General features: G+C 33.5%; 3 protein-coding genes and 1 pseudogene across 3 annotated transcripts; 3 read left to right on the top strand and 1 right to left on the bottom strand.

The window, feature by feature from the left end:
• Window positions 1–662: 662 nt before the first annotated feature.
• Window positions 663–5,641, bottom strand: LOC148553269 (uncharacterized). Its single transcript, XM_088494804.1, has 8 exons — window positions 5,452–5,641; window positions 4,760–5,242; window positions 4,089–4,661; window positions 3,909–3,978; window positions 1,729–1,948; window positions 1,056–1,103; window positions 857–957; window positions 663–774 (listed from the first exon to the last, which is right to left on the bottom strand). Exons 1-8 carry the CDS (start codon window positions 5,639–5,641, stop codon window positions 663–665), a joined length of 1,797 nt encoding a protein of 598 aa, XP_088350930.1.
• A 2,985-nt stretch (window positions 5,642–8,626) lies between these two features.
• LOC107626793 (triacylglycerol lipase OBL1) lies at window positions 8,627–15,522 on the top strand. Its single transcript, XM_016329696.3, has 5 exons — window positions 8,627–9,072; window positions 13,170–13,360; window positions 13,441–13,474; window positions 14,037–14,650; window positions 15,126–15,522. The coding sequence occupies exons 1-5, from the start codon at window positions 8,745–8,747 to the stop codon at window positions 15,378–15,380; spliced, it is 1,422 nt and encodes a 473-aa protein (XP_016185182.1). The 5' UTR covers window positions 8,627–8,744; the 3' UTR covers window positions 15,381–15,522.
• Window positions 15,523–19,645: 4,123 nt separating this feature from the next.
• Window positions 19,646–21,367, top strand: LOC107647553 (protein FAR1-RELATED SEQUENCE 5-like). Its single transcript, XM_016351625.1, has 4 exons — window positions 19,646–19,777; window positions 20,376–20,543; window positions 20,663–21,024; window positions 21,136–21,367. Exons 1-4 carry the CDS (start codon window positions 19,646–19,648, stop codon window positions 21,365–21,367), a joined length of 894 nt encoding a protein of 297 aa, XP_016207111.1.
• A 66-nt stretch (window positions 21,368–21,433) lies between these two features.
• Window positions 21,434–22,747, top strand: LOC148553268 (protein FAR1-RELATED SEQUENCE 5-like; annotated as a pseudogene).
• The last annotated feature ends 4,648 nt before the right edge of the window (window positions 22,748–27,395 follow it).

Raw genomic sequence — 27,395 nt, 5'->3', positions numbered from 1 at the left:
TGCTGTTATACCTTAAATTGCATAAATTGCATAAAGTCTCAGCAAGGATGCATAAATTGCATAAAGCTAAAACAAAACAATGCTTGATCCATTTATGCTCTTGAGAAAAACAAAATTACTCTTTGAAGTCAAATAATTACCGATTCAGAACCATCCTTAATGCATGCATATACTCATACATTAGTAATAGAACTATTAATATTATAATAATAGAATATCTTTTTTCTACTTAAGCAATGACTTAAGGATAACACGGCTAAAGATAACATAAGCTGCAAGCAATGATGTCAGTGCATTGGAAAATTAAATGTAGGCCACTAGAAGTATTGATTTTAATTCCAAAATTTTCAAGTAATCCATGAAATAGATAAGATAAGCAAGGAAGGTCGACCAAATATTCAATTACTGGATGTGAGCAAGCAAAATAAAAAATAAGAATAAAATGGCATAAGTATAATTAATATGTCAAAGGGAGAAATTCCTACGTAACGTTGGGGATTTGAGTTGAAAAGGAATCAAAAGAAAGCCAAAAACATGTGTTTGTTTCCTTTTGGATTGCGTGGTTTTACTGGTTTGTATTTAATGAACCAAAAACCAAAGCAAAAGGTTGGTGGAATTGGAGAGGGGCCTATGCTCACACTGTCACATATTACCCCACTTGATCACATGCACCGTCCAAACTCCCTGTACTCCATGTCAATTTCTTTAAGGGTCTCTATGTGCTCACTCACAAAGCTGAGATACAAGGAGGAGGAGTGTCTTTTACTCTTAAGGCTATTTCACAACTTTCAACAGTGTCTAACGCAAAACACAATTAAAATTTAAAAACAGGGGTAAAAGTCCAAAAATAATGTACCTCACTGGAACAGCTAAAAGACTCTTCACACCTATCTGACCAAGCTCAATGAGAGTTTCATCTGTATATGGTTTCAACCACTGTATCGGGCCTACTTGATTCTAGAAATTCATCCAACAATGCCATAAGAAACAAAGGCTCTAAAAGGTAAGCCAACAATTTAGCAATTAAAAAGCAAGTTAATGAGGTCCAAACTAACCTGATAAGCAAGAGTATGCTTATTGTTAATTCCTCTAGCTTGCAACTCCTGCATAATCAGATTTACCATCACTTTGTGCACTGATAAAAATAATAATAGCAGTAAGTAGAAGTAGAAGTAAAAGTATTGATATGAGGTGCTCCATTAAGTAGAAGCAGAAGTAAAAGTATTGATATAGTGTATATGGGGCTTTTGCAAATATTAGGTTATTTGAGTGTTTGAGAAAAAGGTATACAGGAACCATATCATAGATATCCTACAGCTATTCCAGGGTTGTGAAAGTAACTCATCTGACTATATTCTGTGATCAAATAATAAATAAAAGGAGGAAATAGAGACAATGGGATGAAATTTAAAACAACAACTTCAGCTTGCAATTATTTGATATAATCAAAATAAAAGTATGCCTTTATAGTATAGAGAACTAAATTTCCAATTTAAAAGAAGCAAAGGATATTATGTTTACACATAACAGTTAATAACATGATACATTCTAAAGAAAAACAGAAACTTAGACTCTTACTATGGCAAGTAATTAGCACGTCCCAACCTGCCTCTTCACTTCAAAAAGGATACAAAGCAAACAGGACAAAGAAAAAACATATAAAGAGAAGATTTATTAGTGTCACTATTATTACCCTTAGCCAATGTTGAATACAAAGGACATGCAAACCAAATAGTACCCTTCTGTATCTGTGAGATCCTCCGGAGACAGTGCTGCTGAACGCCTTTTGGTTTGAGGGCTGGCTTCTACAGCTTTGCGGGACTTGTATAACTCTCGAAGCTGCTCACTCCGCTGCAACCCTATCTGATCAGAATTGAGTTCCACTCCTTGACTTGTCTTCCTTGTCTTAATGTCTCCACTGTAATATCCTTCCCCCCAACTCAACACCCTGCTAAATGGGAACCATGAATAGAAAGAAATTGATTTTGAATAGTAGTATTATTGAATTGTGGTGTTGTCTAAGAAGCCATTGTATTGAGTTGTTCATATTAGAGAAGAAGAAGAAGAAACAAGTCATGATGTGTCTCGTCATATGAAGTCCATTGAGGTATTTTCACAAACAACACACATTCAAGAAACAGAAAATGAAAAAAAAAATCACAAAACAGAACTGAAATTCAAGGAAACAGTTAGTTAGAAGTTAGTACTCGGGTTGGGTAGATGAAGTAGACTCGAATAAATGCATGTGTGTCATGGTAAGGCAAAGCACATATAATAAAATAGACAATCCATCGCATTCCCCACACCAATGCAATCAAACTAGAGAGTTCACCACATAATAGAAACAAAACAAAAAGAGAGGTGATTACAGTTGCAAGAGATGATTATATAAGAAAAGAAAACATTAATCAGCGTTATGGTGAGGGTTGAATAGAGAAATTTGCGGAGGGTTGAAACAGAGAAACAAAAAGGGATTAAATCTTTAAATACATACCTTCTTGTGTTATGGTGAGGGTTGAGCGTCGATTGAGGGAGGAACGACGATTGAGGGAGAGGCAGTGACGATTGAGTCAGCGTCGACGGAGGTAAGGTTTGAGCAAGAGAGAACGAGTGCTGATGGAGGCCTTGCGAGCAAGAGTGAACACCGACGGAGGGCGCGCCGATGGAGGGTGTGCCGGCGGAGGCAGCACCGATTGAAGTTTCCAAGAGTTGTAAAAGAGGGATAAAGGGTTGCAAGAGAAGGATAGAGAGTTGCAAGTTGAGAGCGGGCTACAACCTGAAAGATGACGATGGATTCTCATTTCTCAGTGATGAAGAGGGCTGCGAACTGAGAGAGGGATGTGAAAGTTTAGGGTTCTTAGTTGAGTAATGGAGAAGATTCGAGGGTTTGGGTTCTCACTTCTAAGTTAGGACTGTTTTGAGTGTTCTGATAAAGAAATTAAGTGTTTGAGTGACAAATCAAATTAAGTGGGAACCTATCGGCACGCTTTTTTAGGGTCTCAAATAATTAGAGGTTATAGGCACGCTTTAAAAATGTGCCCGTATCCTCACAAACTAGCCACGCTTTAAAAGCGTACCTGTTTCTCTCTATGGGCACGCTTTTGAAGTGTGGCAAAAAAAGGGTAGTCAAATCATAAATTAGTGGCCACCCTCATAAAAGCGTGCCAAAATCTCTCTATGGCCACGCTTTTGAAGCGTGCCAAAAAAAACGTGGCCGAATCACAAATCAGTGGCTACCCTCATAAAAGCGTGGCCATTGACTACTTTTGGCCACGCTTTTAAAGCGTGGCAAGAAAAAAGGGTGCCGATAGGCCTTTTTTCTTGTAGTGCAAATAATATGAGTTAGATTGGTCTTGACCGCATATCTCGTCAGCCAATCTGCCACAGCATTAGCTTCATGAGTAATCCATTCAAAATCCACAATCCAACACCTTGATAGAAACTCTTGTATCTTCTGAAAAATATCAACCACATCATAATTTAGCCCATTTACCGGATTGTTTAAAATGTGCAAAATATCAAGAAAATCTGTTTCTCACACAATATCTCTCAAGGCATAATCTCAAGCTAAAAGCAAACCCCTCCAAACAACAAAAAGCTCACATCTAACGATAGGCCCTGGAGAATAGCTACTAGAACAACCCGAAATTCAATGCCCATTAGAATCTCTAATAACACAACCAATTCATGCTAGGTTCCAATCAGAAAACAGACTCGCATCACAATTAACCTTAAAAGTGTCACCTGTTGGAGGTTCCCACCTCCTTCAATCTTTAAAAGTTATATAACTGGTACTGGCAGACTTTCTTAAATCATTTGTAGTAATCCGAGCCATAGTAACAACCTTGTAGTCTGACCACTGATCTCCATTATTGAAAATATCAATACAACGGTGCCTCTACACCCACCAAAGACCCGCCCCTACAATTGCCTCATTGCCTGGCATGACCTTTCGAATCCAAAATTCCAAAGGAGTACCTTCAAATGAATCAATAAGCAAAAGATCCAACATTTGCCAAATGCATCTTGATTTCACACAGTCCCTAAGACAATGCTCCATTATTTCTAGAAGGCATTGCATCTCGAACATCTTCCCGAATCAGTTAAATGACGCTTGAACTGGAAGGCATTTGTTGGAAGCGCATTTTGTAAACCCATCCACATCATCATCTTTATCTTCTCTGGCAAATTACATCGCCAAATCCACCCACAGTTATTATTTTCAATCGAATTCACTTTCCTCGTCAGGAGCCAACGATAACCTTCTCGAGAACTATAGGCTTTTAGCGATGCGGGCCACCAGATCCATCCGGGCTCCGATTCTGACATTAGAGGAGGCCCAAGGCTATGAAGAAACTGTTTGACCTCATGAGAAATTGGCGTTGCAAGCTTATCCCCCTCCCAAGTACCACTGCTCCACAAATCAGCAAGAGAAAAATTTGTTTCAGATATGTGAATATAAGACATAAGCTCACAAAGTTTGCCAAGAGGACTCCACTCATCATACCAAATCGATTGTTGCATATTTTCCATATTCCATCGAAATCCTTCTTTTAAGATATCATAAGCCTTTAGAATATTCCTCCAAAAGTAGTTGAGGCATTGTGACAACGAATGCTGCCCATGTCCTTGGAGTTCTAGAGGTATTTGTGGGTGAGAACCTGCACCCACAATTTGTTCGTATTATTCAGACAATCCCAAACTAGCTTGCCAAGCAGAGCCATGTTCGCACAGAGAGTATCTCTAACACCCAAGCCACCTGCCTTTTTAGGAGTTATAGCAATGTCCCACTTGACCAAAGGCAACCCTCTCTCATTCGCTTGACCCTTCCATAAGAACTGACGCATCAAAGAATCAATCTTATCACACGCATACTTCGAAAGAAGGGAAACTTGCATATTGTAAATCGGAATAGAAGCCATCACCGCATTCACAAGACAAAGTCTGTCCGCCTTATTAAGCAAGCACCCCTTCCAAGTAGCAAGCTTTTTCTGAATCTTGTCAATGACCTCCTGTGCCATCTTTCTAGAAGTCCTATCATGACCAATATTAACTCCCAAATATCTTCTCAGATCTTGACAAAATCGGATACTAGAGACCCCTGAAAGCACCTCTTTTCTTCTCGCTGAAACATTCTTGGAACATTTAGCCTTAGATATATGGATATTCACCTTCAGCTCCGACGCTTGAGCAAACATATCCAGAGTCTTCATAACCTTTGTCACCTGATGAGTTTTTGTGGCTTTACAGAAAAGTAATAGATCATCAGCAAACATCAAGTGAGAGATTTTTGGGCCATGTCTAGAAACAGATACTGGGATCCACAATCCTTGAGAGACTTTATATGATATAAGACAAGAAAGATTCTCCATACAAAGCACAAAAAGATAAGGGACATGGGATCCCCCTATCTCAGCCCCCTTATAGGTTTAAAGCTTTGAAACCTATTACCATTCCACAGAATAGACAAAGAGGATGAAGTCACACAAGCTATGATAAGATTAATAGTAGCGACAGGAAAACCAAATTTGATCAAGGAAGTTTCAAGGAATCGCCAGTCTACTCTGTTATAAGCTTTTTCAAGATCAATCTTAAATGTCATAGAACCCTTCTTCAACTTGGTGTTCCTCATGAAATACATTATTTCTTACGCAATTATTATTATATTTTCTTTTGTTCCTCTTCCTGGAATAAAACCACCTTGAAGTGATCCAATGATTTCAGAAAGAAAAGGACGAAACCTATTAACAAGCACTTTTGTAATAATTTTGTAAATAACATTATATAAACTAATAGGATGAAAGTCTTTCAGGTAAGACGGAGCTTTAATTTTGGGGATCAAAACAATGAATGTGTCAAAAACAACCGCACTGATGTTCTCACCTGCAAAAGCTCTCTTTACTAAACCCCACACATCATTGCTAAGAAAGTCCCAAATTATCTTAATATATAATACAAGTGAATCAAATTAATTTTTGATACAACAAACATTTATTACTTATACTAAAATTATAAATAATAATCAAATATAAAATAAGATAATTTTAGATTATTTTAAACTAAATTTTCTATCACTTTCAAACATTTTTGTGAAACTATTTTAACTTATTAACAAAATTCAAAATGGCTTACGCATATACTTTATATTTGCAAAAGAGCCAAATGAGCATTTAAACCAATAAAACTTATTTCACATTTCTCTATCTAAACCCATCTTTATTATGTAAATATTAAATAGGATTACCACAAACTGCCCAATAATAAATAAATTAAATAATGGATTAGTTACCGTAGTAAAATTGTATATATACACATAACATATAAATATATAGGAAATATCACTCCTAAATTAAGACATATTATTTTAAATACAAAATAAATTTATAGTAAAATTTATTAAATTAGAATGACATTATTAATTTTAAAATAATATATAGAAAAAAAATGCTCATCCTAACAAAATATAAAAACAAACATATTAATTATATACCAAAATTATTTACCAATATAAAATATACATTAAATACAAATATATAAGAATTAGTTTAGTAATTATTTATAGTATGTAAGTAACAATTTTTTAAATAAATGATAAATATTACTAATAGAACCTTCACTAGGCATCCTATACCGCGCATCCTATACCGATAAAAGGCTAACATTTTTTTATGAGTTATACTATAGATACAAGTCTTTTTGACTTACAAGTCTTACAAGTTGAGCTAAGTCTAACAAAAATTACATTCACCTACTGGAGCGTGATAACACACACGTCACTCAACTGTTTCTAAAGTGCGCTCTCACTCACCATTATGGAAGATACTTCTTCTTCTTCACGTTCCTCCTTCTCCTCCTCCTCTTCCTTCTTCTTCTTCTTCTTCCTTTTTGCATTTCTCCTTCTTTTTCTTCACGTGTTTCATCTTCATCATTATTTTTTTATTATTGTTGTTGTTGCTACATTTTTTTCTCATCTTCTTTCTATTGATTTTGCAACATTATGTATTTTTTTCTTCTTTGTTTGATTTTTTCTCCCAAAAAGAATTACAAGAAAACGAAATAAGAAGATGAGGAAGAAGAAGCAGTAGAAGATGAAGAGGAGGAAGAGGAAGAGTTTTGAATTATGCAAAACTTATCAGAATAAAAATACACCCAAAAATTCTTAAAATACACCCAAATATCTTCGTGTTACACTAAAATATCTTCGTGTTACACCTAAATTTGCTACAAATACAGAAAAATATTTTCTCTAATGCTGCGTTTTTTTCTTCTTCTTTTTTCCTTATTTCTTTCTTTCTTTTAGTTAAATGAATGTAAGTTCATCATCTTCCAAGTAATTCTACAGCATTATGTGTTTCTTCTTCTTCTTTGTTTGATTTTTTTGTTTTCATTCTTGTTAAGAGAGTAAAACAAGAAGAAACTTGAGAAGGTAAAATAAAAAGAAAAAGATGAATAAGAAAAAAAAGAAGAAGATGGTGATGATGATAAAAAACGAAGAAACAGTAGAAGATGAAGAGTTTTGAATTATGCAGTCAGAATAAAAATACACCCAAAAATTCTTAAAATACACCCAAATATCTACGTGTTACACCCAAATATCTTCGTGTTACGCCCAAATTTACTGGAAATACAGAAAAATATTTTTTCTAATGCTGCATTTTTTTCTTCTTTTTTTCTTATTTCTTTCTTTCTTTTAGTTAAATGAATGTAAGTTCATCAGCTTCCAAGTAATTCTGCAGCATTATGTGTTTCTTCTTCTTCTTTGTTTGATTTTTTTATTTTTATTCTTGTTAAACGAGTAAAACAAAAAGAAACTTGAGAAGGTAAAATAAAAAGGAAAAGATGAATAAGAAAAGAAGAAGAAGAAGAAGATGGTGATGATGATAAAAAAAAAAAGAAGAAACAGTAGAAGATAAGAAGGAGGAAGAGGAAGAGTTTTGAATTATGCAGAACTTATCAGAATAAAAATACACCCAAAAATGCTTAAAATACACCCAAATATCTTCGTGTTACACCCAAATATCTTCGTGCTACACCCAAATTTGCTGCAGAAAAATATTTTCTCTAATGCTATATTTTTTCTTCTAAATTGAACCACACCTTAGCCACTTGATTGGATTCAAAATAATAATCAATTTCGTTCTAGTTCAATTGACAATTTAAATCTGAATTATTTATTATCTTCAACAACGATATAAATGATGATGAAGGAAAAAGAGAAAAAAAAAAGAGGAGAAAAAATTTTAATAAAAAAAGAAGGAGGAAAAGGAGGATGAGGAAGAGATGGTGTTGATAACGATGATAACAAGAAAGAAAAATTACGACGAAGAAGAAGAAGAGGCACAAAAGAAGAAGAAGAAGAGGCAATGAGAAAAATGTAAAAGCGCGTAAATATAAATGATTTGTATAAATTTGTATGAGAAAATACTTGTACATGAAGAATAACTCTTTTTTTTATATTAGTCTGTTCATTCATTCATTTAAATAAATATTAAACATTTAAATTTTGTTTTGTATAATGAATTTATTGATTGATAAAAAATTTTTAAATAAAATTTAAATTTGTGACAAATTAGTCTTAAGAAATACTTAGACAACCAAAAAAATATAAAAAAATATTATATATAATCCCGTAACACATGTCTACCACGTTTCTATATAAAAACCAATTAATAAGCAGGAACCTTTCAGCTTCCTAGCTAGAAACCACCTTCATCACTACTTTAATTTGTAACAAGGTAGTAGCCATGGCGGCCAAAACCAGCGATGACTGCGACAAGGGCTTCGCAGACAGCTACATGCTGCTGAAGCACGAAGACGCCCGGTTCTTCGATCTGCTTCACGTCCTCACTTCGCGAAACATGTCGCGAAGGAGGTTTGTGGAGAGCCACGCGGATGGCGAAGTGGACGAGAGCTTCGGCCACCGGTGGCTTATATTTATCTCTATCTTGTCCCAGAAGCTCTTGCAGTTTGTGGCCAAGCCATTAGCATTCTTTGGGATCTGCGTTGAGCTTCTCATCAACTTGATTGCCCTCAACGGTGGTATCTTCTATATCATATTTAACTTCCTAAGAGGTAATTAATTACTTTAATTTTTCATTCATATATATAACACTTCTGTTATTTCTATCTCTCCTCTACTAATATTTTCTATAATATTTGTTCCTGCTAGTACACCTTTTGCTTATAATATATATATAATAAAAATTTATTTAAATGTATACTTGAATGCATCGGCACACTCTCAATTTTAGAGATAATTAAGCCTTTAGAAATAAAGATACACACACAAGTTGCCAAGTTGGCAGCTTAATTATAATTAAGGGTGTAAAATGTTTTATTTTTTCTACTTATTTATAAGAAAAGTTAATGTAATGACTAACAAGGAAAATATGATTAAATATGATTTTAATAGAACTTAAAAATTGGAGTCAATTTAATTTTTTAAATAAAGGTATCAATTAAATATTTCAGCAAATCAGCACCTTTAAGATACAAGATGCTCTTAATTTTTGTATAGCTCTTTCAATTTGGACTTTTGTGTTTTACTTTCAGCTTCCTCCATTACTTTGATTAATATAAAAACAAAAGAAAAAGAAGCCTTTTATATTTATCATCAAATATATAAATAATTAATTTTATATTTAACATGCCTTTTTAATATAAAAGTCTCTTTTCTTATTTTTATTTAAGAAAATAGAAATAACAAATTTCAAATTTAAAATTTTAATTATAAAATTAAAATCTCTTCTAACATGTCCTGATGAATCATCTCTTTTAAGAATTTATCCCTTTCTAATACTCTCTAACTTCTTAAAAATTTAACCCTATTTAAGACTTACTAACATCTAGGCAAAGTGTAAAGTAGCAGATAGATGAGTGACTAATCAATTTGCACATATTTTGCACCGCAACCTTTCATAACATTAAGGATTTTTCATTAAAATAATTAGGATAAAATATATTTTTAGTTTTTAATTTTTAAAAAATTTTCAAAAAATATTTTTAACATTAATGTATATTTAAATTTTGTCTCCAATGCTTCAAATATCTTTCAATTTTATCCCTACAACTAGTTAGTAAACCTTTTTATTTCTAATATAATTTTAGCTTCATAAAATCAATTTTGTCATTCAAAATTCATTTTTTATAGATATAAAATTAATTTTATTTTTTTAATAATTTTTTTTTGTATCCTAAATATTTGTGAATAGAAATAATAGTTTAATTTTTTATTTTCTTTAATAAAATATTGTAAGAGATATTTGAAATTTTTTTTTTTTTTAAATATTATAGTACTTTGGCTTTTTGAATTTTTAACAAGTTAATTATAAAGGGACTACAGATTATTAACTACTGTTATCGTTAAATTATTAATGAAAGGATTTACTTAATTTATGTCTTAAGAATATATTTTAAAAATATGATAATAATTTTTTTAATGTTTTTGTTGTGTTTAATATATTAAAAATATAAAAAATTAATTTTTATAAAATATTTTTTTATAATATCTTTAATCTATATCCTTAAGATATAATTAATAAAATCCTTAATGAAATTGTGTCAAGCTTAGGAAAGCAACTTTAATTTCAACGGGTAACGCAAGTACGCCAGGGTCGCCATAATTATTATGTGTTTGGTTAACAAATGCTTTTCATAGATAAAATTTTTTTAGTTTCAACTTGTAACTGAAAGGCATTTGTTAATAAGTAGACAAAAATAATAATGGTTGAAATTTTTTAAAATAATTTTAATGCTTTTTTCAATGTATATTTAAAATATTAAAAGTTTGAATTTTCAATTAAAACGTTTTTCATTACTGTTAAAGAAATGTCATTAGCAGAACCTCATTGATGATTTTACAGTATTATTCTCTCTTTCCCCTTTTTTGTGGATACCAATAGTTTATTTTTATGTGCTTGGTACTGACTTTTTTGTCGATCAACGTAATCCACATATTATTTAGGGTAAAAAATACATATAAGTCAATGGCACACTAAAATTACACAAATCAGCCAAAACTAAAACTGCTTTATGAATTTACTAATGTATATTTATATGTAGTTCGAACCAGTTAAATTCGAACTCTATTTCTGCATAATTTAAATTAGGTAGGTTTAAATTATACACAAACACACGCACACACACTAATTCGAACCAGTTGGGTTTGAATTACACACAGTAAATTAATAATTTATTAAAATAATTTTATTAAAAAATTTATTTAAAAACTTAATAATTTAAAAATTAAAAAATATATATTTTATTTCATACATTAAAAAAAAGTTAACAAAATATTTAATTACGAGACTTCTTTAAAATATTTGTGATCTATCAATTCGAATTCCATACAATACTCTTTTGTCCATTTTTAATAGCTTATGAATATTTTTTAATAAAATTTTTTAATAAATTTATTTAAATTATACTACAAAAAATATTTTATCTTATGCAAAACAATTTAAAAAAATGGCTTAAAAAATATTAGGAGTACTATAAAAATTTGTAATGTTTTAATAACTTAGGTAAATACATGCATGTACTCAAATTTTAAATAAAATACTCTACATAGTCAATAATAATTTAAAAATGAAAGAAAATATTTTATTCCATACAAAATAATTAAAAAATATATTTTATTCTAATACAAAATAATTTAAAAAAAATGGATTAAAAGATGTTATGAGTACTATAAAAGTTTGTAATATTCTAGTGATTTAGGTAAATACATGATAAAAATATTTTTTCTTTAATTTCTAAATTATTATTGACTATGTAGAGTATTTCTTTAATGTCTAAGTCATTAGGATATTACAAATTTTTATGTAGAGTATAATTCGAATCACCATATAATTTAGGAGTACTATAAAATATTTTCTTTCATTTTTAAATTATTATTGACTATGTAGAGTATTTTATTTAAAATTTGAGTACATGCATGTATTTACCTAAGTTTTTAGAACATTACAAATTTTTATAGTACTTCTAACATTTTTTAAGCCATTTTTTTAAAATTATTTTACATAGGATAAAATATTTTTTGTAGTATAATTTAAATAAATTTATTAAAAAAATTTATTAAAAAATATTCATGAGCTATTAAGAATGGACAAAAGAGTATTGTATGAAATTCGAATTGATAGATCACAAATATTTTAAAGAAGTCTCGTAATTAAATATTTTGTTAGCTTTTTTTAATGTATGAAATAAAATATATATTTTTTAATTTTTAAATTATTAATTTTTTTAATAATTTTTTTAATAAAATTTTTTTAATAAATTATTAATTTACTGTGTGTAATTCGAATCCAGCTGGTTCGAATTAGTGTGTGGGTGTGTTTGTGTATAATTCGAACCCACCTGGTTCGAATTATGTAAAAATGGAATTCAAATTTAGCTACATATAAACGTGCATTGGTGAATTTATGAAGCAGTTTTTATTTTGGCTGATTTGTGTAATTTTAGTCTGCCATTAGCTTATATGTGTTCTTAACCCTATTATTTATTGAAAAACTACGAAAGAACTAATTAGTTAAGAGTGTAATTCTCGAAACTTAAATAATAAAAATTTATAAAAAATTAAATTATTTAATCTAAAATTTATCAAAAATATTATTTGACTAAAATTAACTAATAAAATTAGCTATTATATATTATATATAAATATATGTATAATTTAATTTATTTTTAATATATATTTTATATTTTAATGTATATTTTATACTGATACTAATTTTAGTAATTAATTTTAATATACATCTAATATAGTTAAAAATTTATTAAAAAATAATTTAAATATTTATTCTTCATAAATAAACTGGCTAGGCTTACCAAAATTTTAAAAATGCCTTATGCATTTTTAGAAATATTAAAAGGCAATCAAAATTTATTATTTTTTACTAATAATATTTAAAAATATAAATTAAAAATATATTATTAAATTATTAAACTGAAAAACGAAATTAAACTCACAACTAAAAATATTAACAAAAAATAATAAATTCACCCTTAAATTTTTCTCAAGGATTTTGTTACACCCTAGTAGTACACTATATCTATATTATAATTTTAAATAGAATTTAGCAAACATGTATTTTTAGAATACATGTCATAATTTTACGTTAAGAAGATGATGATGTTTTGTATTTTGAAAATAACCTATTTGTGAACAGGGAAGTTAGTGTTGCCGGATCCAAGATCAGCAAAGTATTTGTCTTGTATTGGGAATTTAGATGTGCGAGTAAAATTGGATGGCATCACTCGTGAAGATAGCAAATACTATATTGCACTTTCTATGATGGCCTCAAAAGCATCCTATGAAAATGCTGCTCATATTGAAACTACTGTCGAAGATCACTGGAAGGTATTCAATTAATTACTAGTCCATCTCTTTTCATATCTCTAATAATTAATGTTTCTTCTGATTTTTGTCTATATTTGCAGATGGAATATGTGGGCTTCTTTGACTGCTGGAATGGTAATAACAACTAAGAACCATTTTATACTGTTTCATATTAATTAATCTCGTTTATAAACATCACAAAGTAAACAATACCTTGTTTTACACAAAATATTTCGGGTAATTCACGCCAATAAATAGTTTGTGATTTAAAATTATGCAGATATCTTAAACCAATTTTGGTTATACGTTTTTTCTAAACACTTTTATATAAATGGAATCAATTTAATTCAATTGATGTTGTTTATATGTAAATCAAATTAAATTTATTTAATTTACTATTAGAAAAACGTGTAATATATAAATAGAATTAAACTGATTTGATTTACTATGTATATACTGTATATATAGTAGTAAATTAAAGGTAAAAATTCAAGAATAGTTAACTTCACGTAAAGTTGATTAATGAGAATAATTAAATAATTTGACGGATTTGATTAAATTTTCATCTAATAATTCTCAATTATCAACTTTACGTGAATTTCTACCTAAATTGAATCAGATTAATTACATTTACATGAGATTCCAATTGAGCCTTGTAAAAATAGAGCATATCTTACATTTGAGATGCGTTGAACAGAGTATCAAGAAAAGGCGTCAACTCAAGTGTTGATAGCTTTAGACAAACACCAAAACCGGGACACATATGTTGTGGCCTTCAGAGGAACAGAACCCTTCAACGCGGACGATTGGTGCACGGACATCGACATCTCATGGTACGGAATCCCCGGCGTGGGAAGAATGCACGGCGGCTTCATGAAAGCATTAGGGCTACAAAAGAATGTGGGGTGGCCAAAGGAAATGGAAAGAGACGAGCGTCTTCCGCCATTAGCATATTATGTTATTAGGGACATTCTAAGAAAAAGGCTGAGTGAAAATGAGAAAGCAAAGTTCATAGTAACGGGTCATAGTTTGGGAGGTGCACTTGCAATATTGTTTGGGACAGTGTTGTTTTTGCATGAAGAGACGTTGTTGTTGGAGAGGCTTGAAGGGATCTACACGTTTGGGCAACCGAGAGTTGGAGATGAAGCATATGCAATTTATATGAAACAGAAATTGAAGGAACATTCGGTAAGGTATTGTAGGTTTGTTTATTGCAATGATATAGTTCCGAGGTTGCCGTACGATGATAAGGAAATGATGTTCAAGCACTTTGGAATATGCCTTTTCTTTGATTGGCGATATCAGCTCAAGGTATGTTTCTCCTTCTACCTTTTTCTTTTCTAAAAAAATTGGAAACAACATTTGTCAAGGAAGGAGGCCATGCAAACAAAGTTCTTACCAAAACAAGCTTGTTAAATGAACAATATTAGGCTACTAAATGTTTCATTTGAGCCAATACTTGGTCTATTCTAGATGCTAAAGACTAAATTTTAAATTACATTAAATTCTAATAGTAAAAACTAAAATGTTAGTACAAAGTGTTAGCTAATATTATTAAAAGATATTGGCTTTGAGATTTTTTTTATATAGATATTTTAATGTATTGAAAACATTAGTTAAAAAAGTATTTTCCATGAATTGAAACTATAATTTACAAATCCATTACAAAATTTTTTAGAAATTTATTTGATTCTTTTATTCTTTTTAAGAACCTATAAATCTATAGTAAAGTTTTTTAAAATACTAATTGTCTAATTGTCCTATTTTATTCTTAAAATGCATGCAGGTTCTTGAAGAAGAACCGAACAAGAACTACTTCTCGCTATGGTGTGTGATACCCATGACAATGAATGCAATTTTGGAACTAATAAGGAGCTTTACTATTGCATACCAAAATGGACCTCACTACAAAGAAGGATGGCTTCTATTTGCTTTCAGGGTTATTGGGGTATTAATTCCAGGCTTACCTGCTCATGGTCCCCAAGATTATCTTAATTCCACTCTTTTGGGACCAATAGAAAAACACTTAAAAGCAGAGTGAATACATATTTCAAGTCCCTGCTGGCTTCAAAAGACAGAGCTATGCTAGTTATACCTCTTAATTTGGAACATGTCGTAATTATTAGAATTGTTTGACTGATTGGCTTTTCTTATTAATACTAAGGGGTCGTTATGATGTGATAGATATGGTGGTTATTTATCTTTTTAAAAGTAAGAAAATTTAAAGCTTGAATTTGAATAAATATTAAATAATTTTAGAAATTGAATATTAGAAGTTAGTTTGGAAAAGTAGAAGGTGTTTATCAACATAATTGAACTGGATTTTTCTTGACTCAGATTAGGCCTAAAATTATGATGATCAGTTTCATTTTCTAGACCCATACTCTATTCTAACCGCGATAAAATCCTAATAGTTTGGACTAATTTTGTATTAGATTTAAAATCGGGTCTTGAACCAGAAATTGAGGATGAACACAATAGTCCACACATGGATTAACAAATAACAACAACGTTGTAAGAAAATTTTTAAATAAAATCAAAGTTGTGATCAACAGAATAATATCAACAGAAAAACATATAAATAATGGGAAATGATTTCGTAATATCAACTATCATTTATACCAAAAATTCGAAGTAAAAATTTCACTGTGATGATGAGCTGGAGGGATAGCAACTTTGGCGAATAACAAATTGGGTAAGCTCTTTAGTCTTTAGGTTTTGAGTCTGACCCGATTTAAATGAAGTCGAGTCAAATTTGATCCACAATGACCCACGACGAACCGGATTTTATGCAGCTCTATAGAAAATTGAATAAATGATTATTTGTACTCATGAAAGATGAAAACGTTAACATATGTATCCACACTAAATCGAAACTAAACTTGTATCCACGCAAGATGTCTTCCGTGTGACAAAAGTACCCTGTTTGTCACACAGAAGACATCTTGCGTGGGTACAAGTTTAGTTTCGATCTAATGTGAATACATATGTCAGTGTTTTCATCTTTTATGGATACAAATGGTCATTTATTCTAGAAAATTTTAGGCAAGGCTTTTGTTTTTTGTGGGTGGTGTGTACTTGGCGCTATTGTGCTGCTCCGTTCCTCCGTCCCAAAAGTTTTTTAGTTTGCAATCATCTTCTCAATATGCAAATAATGAGTTGATTTTCACAAATGAAGATGTGGTTCCATTTCAAATTGTAATCCCAAAAATTATCCTATAATAAGTTCTTATTTACACTTTTATCACGTAAACTACTTAGAATCTATTGAGCCAGCCAAGCCATCACAATTGGTCCAACACAAACAACCTTCAAATGATAAATAAACACATCTTTCTTTTTCTCACCTTTTTATGTTTTATCTGTTCTCTCTTTTATTTGACACATGTTCATTTTTTATTCTTTTAGAAATGATAAGCTACCACACAATGACTCAATTAAATACTTAAAGTAACTCTCAACTATCAAAATACATTCTAAGCCTCATCAACCTAAGGGTAATTCTAGTAATTACCTAATTTGGTTACTAGTTCACATTATACTAAAGTACTAAATTGAATTTTTAGTCGTTAATTCTAATTAGAGTTAAGTACGATTTTAGTTCCTAAGGTATAGGCAGAAAAATTTGTTCGTCTCCAACTTTTTTTTTTTACATACAAAATCATCTCTAAAATTCAACATAATTTTAATATCGTCCTTCGAACCAAAATACCCTTCTCCTCTTTTTCTTCTTCTTCTTCTTCATCAGAAGCAAAAACAGAAGAAACAGAACACAATCACTGCCGCACCTAGCCCTTCCCCTCCTACATGGACTCCCCCTCCTCCCTCTCCCCCACTATCAAAATCCTCTCCCACATCATCGCCACCACTCACTTTCACTCCATCGAGCAATCTCTCCACGATTCCTCCCTCTCTGTCACTTCCTCCAATGTCAAGCAAGTCCTCAAGTTCTCCTACACCTTCCCCGCCTAAGCCGTCAAGTTTTTCCATTGGTCCGACCACCACCAAATCAAGATTTGGCAGAATGGGTGAGGAAAAAGAAACCCTCTGCCTCCGGTTGAGTCTCGGGCTAAAGGTAGCACCTAGCCTCGCAGCACCTCGCCTTCGCCGTCGCTTGGCCCTCACCTTCGCAGCGTCGCGACTCGCGCCCTAACCTCGCCGTGACTCGCCCTCGCCTTGCAGCACCTCGCCCTCACCCTCGCCCTCGCCCTCGTGTTCCTCATCGTCTTTGGGGAAGTAATGGCGGTGGTCGTGTTCCTTGCATTTCCAGCATCACCGCCGCGCCTCCCTTCCCCTTCCCTCCCTACGCTCCCTGCCCTCCGCCGCCCTTTTCCTCCCCTCCCCTTTCCTCCCTTGCTTGTTAATGTTTGTTTTGACGATAATGATTATTTTCTTGTTTCTTGTTAATGATGATGGTTTTGGTGATGAACTATTGTTTTGATTTTGATTTATTTGAAGTTGTTGTTGAAGGTTGGGTTTTTTATTGGATTCATGAACAGATAGTAATGGAGTAGTAGTGGGTGGGATGGTGCAGATGGTGATGAAGTGATAATGGGTGGGGTGATGGTGGTGGTGAGAAGAGAGAGAAGGAGTATTTTTGTCATTTAAAAAATTAATTTGTCTAAAAAGATTATTTTAAAACTACGTTAAATTTTAGAGACGATTTTGTATGTAAAAAAAGTTGAGGACAAAATAATTTTGCACCTAAACCGTAAGGACCAAAATCACACTTAACCCTTCTAATTACCTTAAAATATCAATAATCCTAATATTACTTGTTAATAAGTTTTCTAGTTAAATTCATGAACTTTATCTCATAATCCTGAATCTACCATCCAAGTAGCTGTCTAGTCACATTAATTAATTTATTACCGTTCTTTTTCCAAGCATCATCTAACAACACAAATTAACAATCATTAATATAATCAATCTAATTCCAAGCATAATTAAGCACATGCAACTTAATTCACAATTTTACTGAATTTGCATACTCAACAATCAAATTTACCAAAACACAATCAATTTCATCCATATCATAAACCAACAATAAATTCCATTAACACTAGTAGAATAACACCTAGCAACATTTTGTCCCTCAAACTTACCAACCTTTATATATCTCTCTCACACACACAAAAAAAACAGAGGATGCCAATGAGTTCTTACCACTCCAAGTATTTCATTTCACTCATTCATTCATGGAACACATTTCATTCATTTTAAGTACCTTTTTCTTCTAATCTGGATTGTAACGAATATGCTACTTGTTTTTTAATAGGATAATATAGGATCAATACTTCTTTTTCTTTATATCCCTAGCTATTAATTTTCTTTAAAATGATCCAACTTTTTCATTGAACTTTATTAATTTGATTAATGTAACTATAACTTTAAAAATAATTTATTTTTCAGTGTTTACATCAAAATTTCTCATAAACTTCAGTGTTCTAGTTGTTGGTGAGGCTTGTTGATGCTGATTTTATTTTCTTGCATTCATCAACCATGAGAATTCTGAAATTAACCTTAAGTAAACTAGCAATAACCTTCCAAACTAATTTAGCACTTACTTTTATTTAGATTTACATTTCCTCAACTACATACATGTACATTTTAGCCGTTACAAATATCATAAATGGTGGTTACAAGTTATACTTACAGATTACAATTTATGAACACATATAGACATAGGAAAAGTATTGGTGACCAAGACTAAATCTGCCAACTATTGACAACAATCATTAATTAGAATTTTTTAATAAAAATTAGGAATGTATTGATGTTGATATCCATTAATTAGAATTTTAAAAATTAGGATTGTAACCGCCTTGAAGTTTTGCAACGTGAAGCAGGAAGACTTACGCAACCCCTAATCCTCTCTAACCTTTTCACGCACTGAATATTTGCAACGTGAAGCAAGAAGAGTCACGCAACCCCAAATCTTCTATAACCTTCTCTGATCATCTTTTCCTCCTTGAACTTGGCTATCACCGAAACATCGCGCATACTGATCGACGTCGACCGGCCACACCCCGATCCCGTTCATGACACCACTATTTCCGTGAAAGAGAAACTCATCCTACAAACCGATATCGCATCCCAAACACACCGTAGATGTCGTAGTTGTCGTCGATGCACATTGAGCCATACCATTCCACCTCTGTTGAGCCATACCGTTCCACCTCCATAAGAGCAAGGTGAACAGCCTTCACATACTCCCGCAACGTGAACAACCCCTCTCATTGACAAATAGTATTCAAACTCCATATGAAAAGGTGTAGTTGTTCTTGTTGAAGGCGAATGGACCACATGGCGTCGAATGATCCATCAATTTGTGTACAAGGATCATATGACACTTCAGATGATATGAGTGATCATTCTAAGTCCACCGAAATCAATGTCCCGTCTCTGAGTGAAGATGATACTCAACGTGTTGACAAGGTGAGTTTTGTGTGAGTAGTATAATTGGTGTTGGTCTTGTGTATGATAGCTTGATGGGAGAATTGGATGTATGGTGTATTTCTTTCTCTCTATATGTTCTCTCAGGGTCATGTTTATATGCAAATTGGTTTTTTATTTTATTTTTGGGGTATTTAAAGTGATACTCTTGGTTGAAAGTATTGTGATTTTGCTTATTTAATTAGAATTGTTGTGGATATTGTTTCTTTTATGCTAGCATGATGCGACAACTTCGACATATGATGTGTTTTCTTTCTCCTTTTTTGTTCGCCATGTTGCTTTTATGTTTGCAACCGTGGTTACATTTTTTTTTCTAGGTATTAACATGTATATTCTTGATTTAAATTATTGTACCTATGTTTGTTTATTAATTGGTGTTATGAATGAATAAGTGGATGGTAAAAGAGGTTTTTCGGGTGTTGAATAGAGGATGGTTATCTTTTTGTGTGATATGATCTTAGTTTTAAGTGTGTTCGGTATTGAATGTTATTTTCTCTGAATGGATTTACAGTTGTTGTATCACACTGGAGTTCAACTAGAGGAAATCCCGTACATAAGATTGTGATTTGTTTCGTTGCAGCAGGCACAGGAGTTCTATTCTAACTATGCAAAGAAAGTTGGGTTCGTGAATAAGATTAGGAACACCAACTTTGACAAGACAAGGAAGGAATCAAGGATACCCATTAACCAATCGATACATTGCAATCGTGAAGGTTATCAGGAGTCTCACGTGAAGGCAGCATCCCAGGTAAAGAAAATAATAACGCGAGATGCAGAGCAAGGATGTACATGATATTTGATAGGCAGAAGGATAATTAGATAGTGTCGAAATTAGAATTGAAGCATACCCACTCGTGTCCTGCTAAGCAATCTATCCATTACCATGAGTACAGAAAACTGACCATGCATGCCAAGTGTGTGATTGAGGACAACGATGAGGCTGGCATACAGCCCAACAAGATTTACCTCGCACTGGCGAACGAGGTTGGTGGGTCGTCGAATTTGGATTACTCAGAGAAGGATGTGAGGAATTACATTACTGGCAATCTGCATTGTGCTGATGAAAATGCAGATATTAAGAAAATGCTGAGCTATTTCTCACAAATGAAAGAGATCAACCCGAAATTCTTTTATGTAGTAGATGTGAACGCATCTAACAAGTTTAGGAGTGCGTTGTGGGTAAATACAAGGTGTTGGGCATCCTACGAGTATTATGGAGACGTGGTGTCGTTTGATACAACATATAGTTGAAACGAGTAAGTGTGTGTTTGTGTATCTGTTGAAAGGTTTCTTGTTTTGACACTATCGTGAGTTCTTACTTGTGGCTGTTTTTATTGCAGGCACAAACTACCGTTCACATCTTTTGTTGGTGTCAACCATCACGGAAAGTCCACTTTGCTCGGATGTGGTTTGTTGGAGAATGAGAAAATACGTAGCTTTGAGTGGGTCTTTACTCAATGGCTGAAGTGCATCGAAACTGCCCCACAGGCCATCATTACGGACCAGTGCAAGGCCATGTTGGGTGCTATTAGGAGTGTCCTTCCAAATACTCACCACCGATGGTGTATATAGCACATATTAAAGAAGATACCATATAAGTTGGGAGGATATACTCGGTACAGAGAAATACATGATAAAATGACTGGCACTGTATGGAATGCCCGATCTGTGAAATCTTTCGAGAAGGATTGGGCTGGATTCATTGCTGAGTTTAACCTAGAGCACAATAGATGGCTATCAGGTTCATTTTGTCATGTGATTTTATTTTTTTCTTTGGAGACTAGATCTTTTATGAAGCTTTGTTTTTAGTATATTTGATTTTAGGTTCCGTTTTCATCGGATGAGTTATAATATACTTGGATACTTTTTTTGTTGTCTCTGTTTGAAGGCTGATGTCTATTTTGTTCACGAGTTTATTTTTTGCATATTTTTTGTAGACCTTTATAACGATCATCAAAGGTGGGTTCCAGTCTATTTTCAAGGTGAATTTTGGGCTGGTACGAGGAGTACCCAGAAGAATGAGAGTATGCACGCTTTTTACGGTGGTTTCTTACATTACAAGAGTAGGTTGGTTCAGTTTGTGTATGAGTATGACAACGTGCTTGGGACTAATGAGCAAAAAGAACTGGAAGACAATACTGCAGATTCTAAAGGAGTTATCCCCTGCTCATCCAGCTCTACAATTGAAAGACAATTTCAGCATGAGTACACAACCTCTATGTTTAGGGAGGTACAATAGAAATTCAGGAAAAAAAGGGGATTGTTCAGTCCGTGGTGTGACTCAAGATGGTGATTTGTTTTGTGTGACCGTGGATGAGCAATACCTACTTTATAGGGAGCCTAGAAAATGCACGAACCTTGTCGAGTTTGACCCATTGACATACAGGGTATTTTGCGAGTGCAACATGTTTGAATCAAGAGGTATTCTTTGTTGCCATTATCTTCCTTTGTGTTCTTTTATTATGGAGTAGATAGAGTACCATCTTGTTATGTTCTCCCTCGATGGAGCAAAAATCTACAGCGCAAACACACTTTCATCAAGAGTAGCCACGATGAGAAGTGATCGGAAGAAAGCCACAACTTATTCAGAGGATTGTGTTCACACTTCTTTAATGTTGCCCAGGATTTTGTGACCTGTGAAGAAGTGGCGGCTATGTTACATTCGGGTCTTGACGATTTAAGAGCCAAGCTATTTAATTATCGTGCGAATTTGGGGTCCAAAGGTGTTGCAACTACACAGAACAGCATGAGGACACAGAGTCAGCCCGGTGTTGGTGCAAATGACATTTGAGGTCCTTCAAAGTTGGCAACCAAGGTCGAACGAGATTAAAGAGGCTTGGATCTGAATTGGACAACTTGATCAAATCTATGCGAAGAAAGAAAAAAAATGAACCTCCGATATGTGTTTACCATTTCATTAATTTTGAATTCACTGTTAAGATGAATTTTTAGATAAAGTTGACTATGCTTTTTTTTGTTGGTTTATTTTAGGAAAATGGTGAAGCAGTCAATCATACTCTAGCATCACAGGAACATGGCGCATTCATGTCTTTGTTAAACTCGTTTGGAAATACTTAGGAGAATTTCAATTATGGATTTTAAAGTAGAATTCCTTTTTTTATATTTTTCACTACTCTGTTACTAATTATTCAGGTTTTTGATCTAATAAACAATTTTAAGTTAAGGGTATATCATTATTTTTTCACTGTCTTTTATTGATACAGTTATAATATTAAAGTGTTCTAAGATTGAGTCGGCTCACCAAAATAATCATGATTTTTATATGCGTGTGATGTGGAGGACAATGAGAGTAGGTTTATTAAACTTAGCATGTGTTTCAGTTTGTCATAGTTGTTTAATAAACAACATTTGCGAATGGTACGTTGATTCTAAGCAAAAGGAACTAAACGACCAAAAAAAGAATCTTTGATAAAAGACATATCCGTTGCCAGAGAAGCACACTTTAGATTGATTAACAAAGACAACTAAGTGAAAGACACATCTATAAATAGACACATATACAGAAGACACACCCCTTAATCGACACCTCCGAAGAAGTCACGACGAGGAGAGACATGTCCCTCGGGAGACACATCCATGGATACATGAAAACACGAAAGACGCATTGGAAGAAGACACTTATAGCAGAAGACACATCCATCAGTAGACACATTCGACAAATACATGGCCAAAAAGAGACATTCCTCAGAAGACACATACATAGTTAAACAAAGAAGCAAAAGACACATCTAGAAAAAGACACTTCTAGTTGAAGACACATCTGTATATAGACATATCTGAATAAGACACGACTAAAATAGACACCTTCGTCAGGAGACACATCCATATAGAACAAAGGACACCTGTATTAGAAGATACGTCCATACCTAGACACATGCAGAAATAACTCTTTGAAACATCAACATGTTTGGTCACTGACAATTAAAACTCTTTAAAACGTATCAAGTGTTTATCATGTGCAAAATAGAACAAATCAATCTCTGATAGAGAGGATTCATATCCATAATACATTCATTCTTAGTGAATTATCCAACCAAGTTCAATAAGGTTCACAAAACAAGTACCCGCTAACAACAAAAGAATCTATAACAAACAGTCGCTGTGTGCAAGACAAGAAAAATTTCAAGTTCTAACAAAAAATAGCTCAGCCTATGTGGGTATCCCAAGACTAGGTAAATAAGAATGTTATATGCATATTTTTTTCTCCATGTTTAGCTCCTTTTGGTGGGCGATTTCTTTGGTAATCCTGCTGCTCGCCATAGCATGCTCTTTGTGCCAGGTGCTATGAACGGTGTCCTAACCTCTTTACGTTTGTTCCTAGGTTGGTTGCGGCAGGTAGCAGGTTGAGAACGGTTGTCAAAGGCATCCAGTGCCTCTCCAATGGCTAAATTTTTATTACACAGAATGATATCAAGCATTATTTCCAGCCTGTATAGCTTGATGGTGTCTTGCATGCAAAAATTAGTATTGTATAACCGCATTTAGTGACAGACAGTGATGTGTGTTTAGATATTCAGTTATTTAACATTAGAATTTAGAAGCTCACATAATTCCATTCATTTAGTTTCCCACCTTTGGTCCAGTACTCCATGAATTTAATTGTGTACACACCACAATCAAAACTATGTCAATGGAAACAACGGACTGTATTAGGAGAACCTGTTTGCACCTCAGTTACACTTACAATTTAAGAAATTCGTAGGCTTTGAGGAAGGCTCACCCATTTGGTTGTATTGGTACAGAGGTGTATGTGCAAGGCATGCCTCTTTTAGTGAGTTTATTCGTGGGGATGGCCACTTGATCTATGTCTTCAATGAGCCTCTCCTGAAATGCATTCAAAGTTTACACATAATACAATACTATGGGTTAAATAGAGTAAGAAAGTAATGAGATATTCTGGTACCACATATGCATCTAGCCTCATCCGTAATGCATCATGTGATTTAGTATGTAGACTATGTAGTACGAAAAGCCTCTTTTCGGAGACATCGAATGCATACCCCCACCAGTGACGGGACATACATACGAGAAAAAACCACTACAACAACATGTAATGGTAACTAGGCAGATTACATACACGGTTCGACAAGAACAGATCTTGGTTGTTTGGTTGAAACGATGGAAGTAACGTATCATATGGTAAACACACTAACCCATTTTCTCTTTGCAGCTGCTGCCTTGTCGAAATACTTGGTGTCGGCACCATAGTGTTAACCCAATCCCACATACATGGGAGTTGGCCCGTCTTGAAAGTCCATCAGATTTTTTATACCATCACCATTTCCTGTCCAAAGATGAAGTTGTAAAAGTTCATACTATCTATTGTACATAAAGGATTCATATAAAAGTATTCTTACCTATATCCTCGGACATACGCAGTAAAAGTCATATGTGAATCTTTTTAATCTTGAGTCATTGAAAGCGCAACACATCCAATGCACCACCTACATCACCAGCTTTTAAAAAAAATTAATGTCGCCAAAATATGATATAAAAACAAATTGGAGTAACATGATTTTCGGTTATATACAATGTTATTGAGCCAAGCACGTGGTCTCAGCGTGCACAAGTCCTCCCTTGCTAGGACTAAGTGTGGTCTACCCTCATACGACGCCACTGTTTGCTGGCTAACCAGAGATGTGTCCACACCCCACCCTCTGATTCATTGTTCATCCCGCTCAGTAAGTTTTTGCCCCCAAAGTAACGGATGAATAGGCCGAGGGGTACGATGTTGGTGTTTTGAAGATCTAGGTTATCCCAAGTGAGAATGAGGGGCGCTATGGATTGGGTGTACGACAAGAAGAACCTTTTGGGAAAATGGTTTGGATTGGATCCATGTTAATGGGTTTAAGGCTGTAATGCCGTTCGATATCTACCCATAACTTTTGGCACTCTGGATCTCGCTGAGATAAGATATCAGGATTACTGTTCAAAATTAAATTATGTGAGGTTGGCAACCTTTAATCATTTTAAGGAGCAAATAAAATAATACATTCATATTATCCGCACAAAGTTGCTTATCATTCACTTGCCTGTCAAAAAATTCACTAAAGTATTCATCATCTCCTGAATACTGCACCAATGCTGTTGACGGAATTTTGGGTTCAGGATCGGCCGGGACAGTTGGTTGCTCTGTTGTTTCTGCCTGGCTAGTCGTGCCGGTGTCCCTCTCCATCATATGATGCTGAGGTGATTGTCTCAACTGTGTTTTTCTACGGAGTATCTTGCCTACGGGGTCGTCGTCATCGTGATCCTTGTCGGATGCAACTGAAGCTGCTTTTGTGCTCACTGAGCCCCTGCTAACTCCTCCCCTCTTAGTGGATCCCTGAAATCAAAACACGAACCTATTTGTTCACGAAACAAACAAGTGCTTTTAAATCACACAACCAATGCAAGATAAATCAATACAACATGTCATCAAGCTTTTTTAAAACATGACTTCGCCAGTAACTTGTTTCAAGGTAAGTTGAACTGTTCTCATGGTTTAACTTTTAAACACGCAACTTAAGCATCCGTGAAATGGTAAATTCTACTCACTTTTGGTTAACTCTTGTGTCTGTCTGATTGGTTGTGCCGGTGTCCCCTTTTGTCATATGTAGTTCAGGTGTTCTTATTTGCTCAATGTTCCTGCGTAGTCTCTTGGCAATGGGCTCGTCGTCCTCGTCATCCCCATCCGATGCAACTGGAGGTGCACCTGTGCTCACTGAGCCGTATCTAACTCCCCCTCCCTTATCAGATTCCTGAATTCAAAACACCAAATTATTCTAACACAACAACCATAAAGTGCCTTAAAATCCCACAACCAAATAAATGTAAATTATTACATGTCTTCCTAAGATATAAGAAATGGCATCAGTAGTGAATTAGAAATTTTAAGTGGTACAGTTCTCCTGTTTTATGTTTGAAACATGCCACTTAAATATATGTCAAATGGTAATGTCTACTCACTCTTGTTGACCCCAAAGGTCTTTCTTTATTGTGTGGTGCAGAATTTACAATCCACAACTTACCGACAAGTGCACCGGGTCATACCAAGTAATAAACTTAGGTGAGTGAATATCGATCCCAGGAGGATTAATGGATTAAGCAAACAATAGTCAATTGATTATTCTAGTCAGACAATCAAAATTTAGGGTTTCAATAGCAAATAACATAAAAACATAGAATTAAATAAAAGCAAACTAAAATTGGTTAAGAAAATAATATGATAAATATAGTTAAGGTGTCAGAGATATTTAAATTCCAAATTAATATTCAATGTTAACTACGTTGATCATGCAAAGATTATGTTCATAGATAACCCAAGTGATTAAATTCCTATTCCTAACCAACCGTCAATCCCTTGATCACTCAATTGCATTAGAGGGTGAAGTTCAAATTCTGATTTATATGCCACACAACCCTAAGAACCCAAAAGCATAATGCAGTTATATGTCACGTACCACATTAAGTCCAAACAATTAGGAATTATGAGAGATTTGATTCAAGCTATAATTCTAATGATATATCTTTTCCAAGACTCAAATAGAATTCAAGTTGAATTATAGTTATTTCCCAATAATCATTCATTCTTAGGATG

Source organism: Arachis ipaensis, chromosome B7 (assembly GCF_059453495.1).
Source record: "Arachis ipaensis isolate K30076 ecotype BB chromosome B7, ASM5945349v1, whole genome shotgun sequence".
Taxonomy (NCBI): domain Eukaryota; kingdom Viridiplantae; phylum Streptophyta; class Magnoliopsida; order Fabales; family Fabaceae; genus Arachis; species Arachis ipaensis.
Note: the sequence above shows the minus strand (reverse complement) of the source record. Positions and strands in the feature narration are given on the sequence as shown.

Excerpts from the sequence above, each read along its gene's own strand:
- LOC148553269 (XM_088494804.1), bottom strand. The coding sequence starts at position 5,641 with ATGTATTTCATGAGGAACACCAAGTTGAAGAAGGGTTCTATGACATTT. Across the intron at positions 1,949-3,908 it reads ATTGTAGGGGCGGGTCTTTG|GGTGTTGAGTTGGGGGGAAG; the intron begins GTGGGTGTAGAG and ends CCCATTTAGCAG. Across the intron at positions 775-856 it reads CTTTTAGCTGTTCCAGTGAG|CCTTAAGAGTAAAAGACACT; the intron begins GTACATTATTTT and ends GTTGTGAAATAG.
- LOC107626793 (XM_016329696.3), top strand. The coding sequence starts at position 8,745 with ATGGCGGCCAAAACCAGCGATGACTGCGACAAGGGCTTCGCAGACAGC. Across the intron at positions 13,475-14,036 it reads CTTCTTTGACTGCTGGAATG|AGTATCAAGAAAAGGCGTCA; the intron begins GTAATAACAACT and ends TGCGTTGAACAG. Across the intron at positions 14,651-15,125 it reads ATTGGCGATATCAGCTCAAG|GTTCTTGAAGAAGAACCGAA; the intron begins GTATGTTTCTCC and ends AAATGCATGCAG.
- LOC107647553 (XM_016351625.1), top strand. The coding sequence starts at position 19,646 with ATGGCGTCGAATGATCCATCAATTTGTGTACAAGGATCATATGACACT. Across the intron at positions 19,778-20,375 it reads ATACTCAACGTGTTGACAAG|CAGGCACAGGAGTTCTATTC; the intron begins GTGAGTTTTGTG and ends GTTTCGTTGCAG. Across the intron at positions 21,025-21,135 it reads TATTATGGAGACGTGGTGTC|GCACAAACTACCGTTCACAT; the intron begins GTTTGATACAAC and ends TTTTTATTGCAG.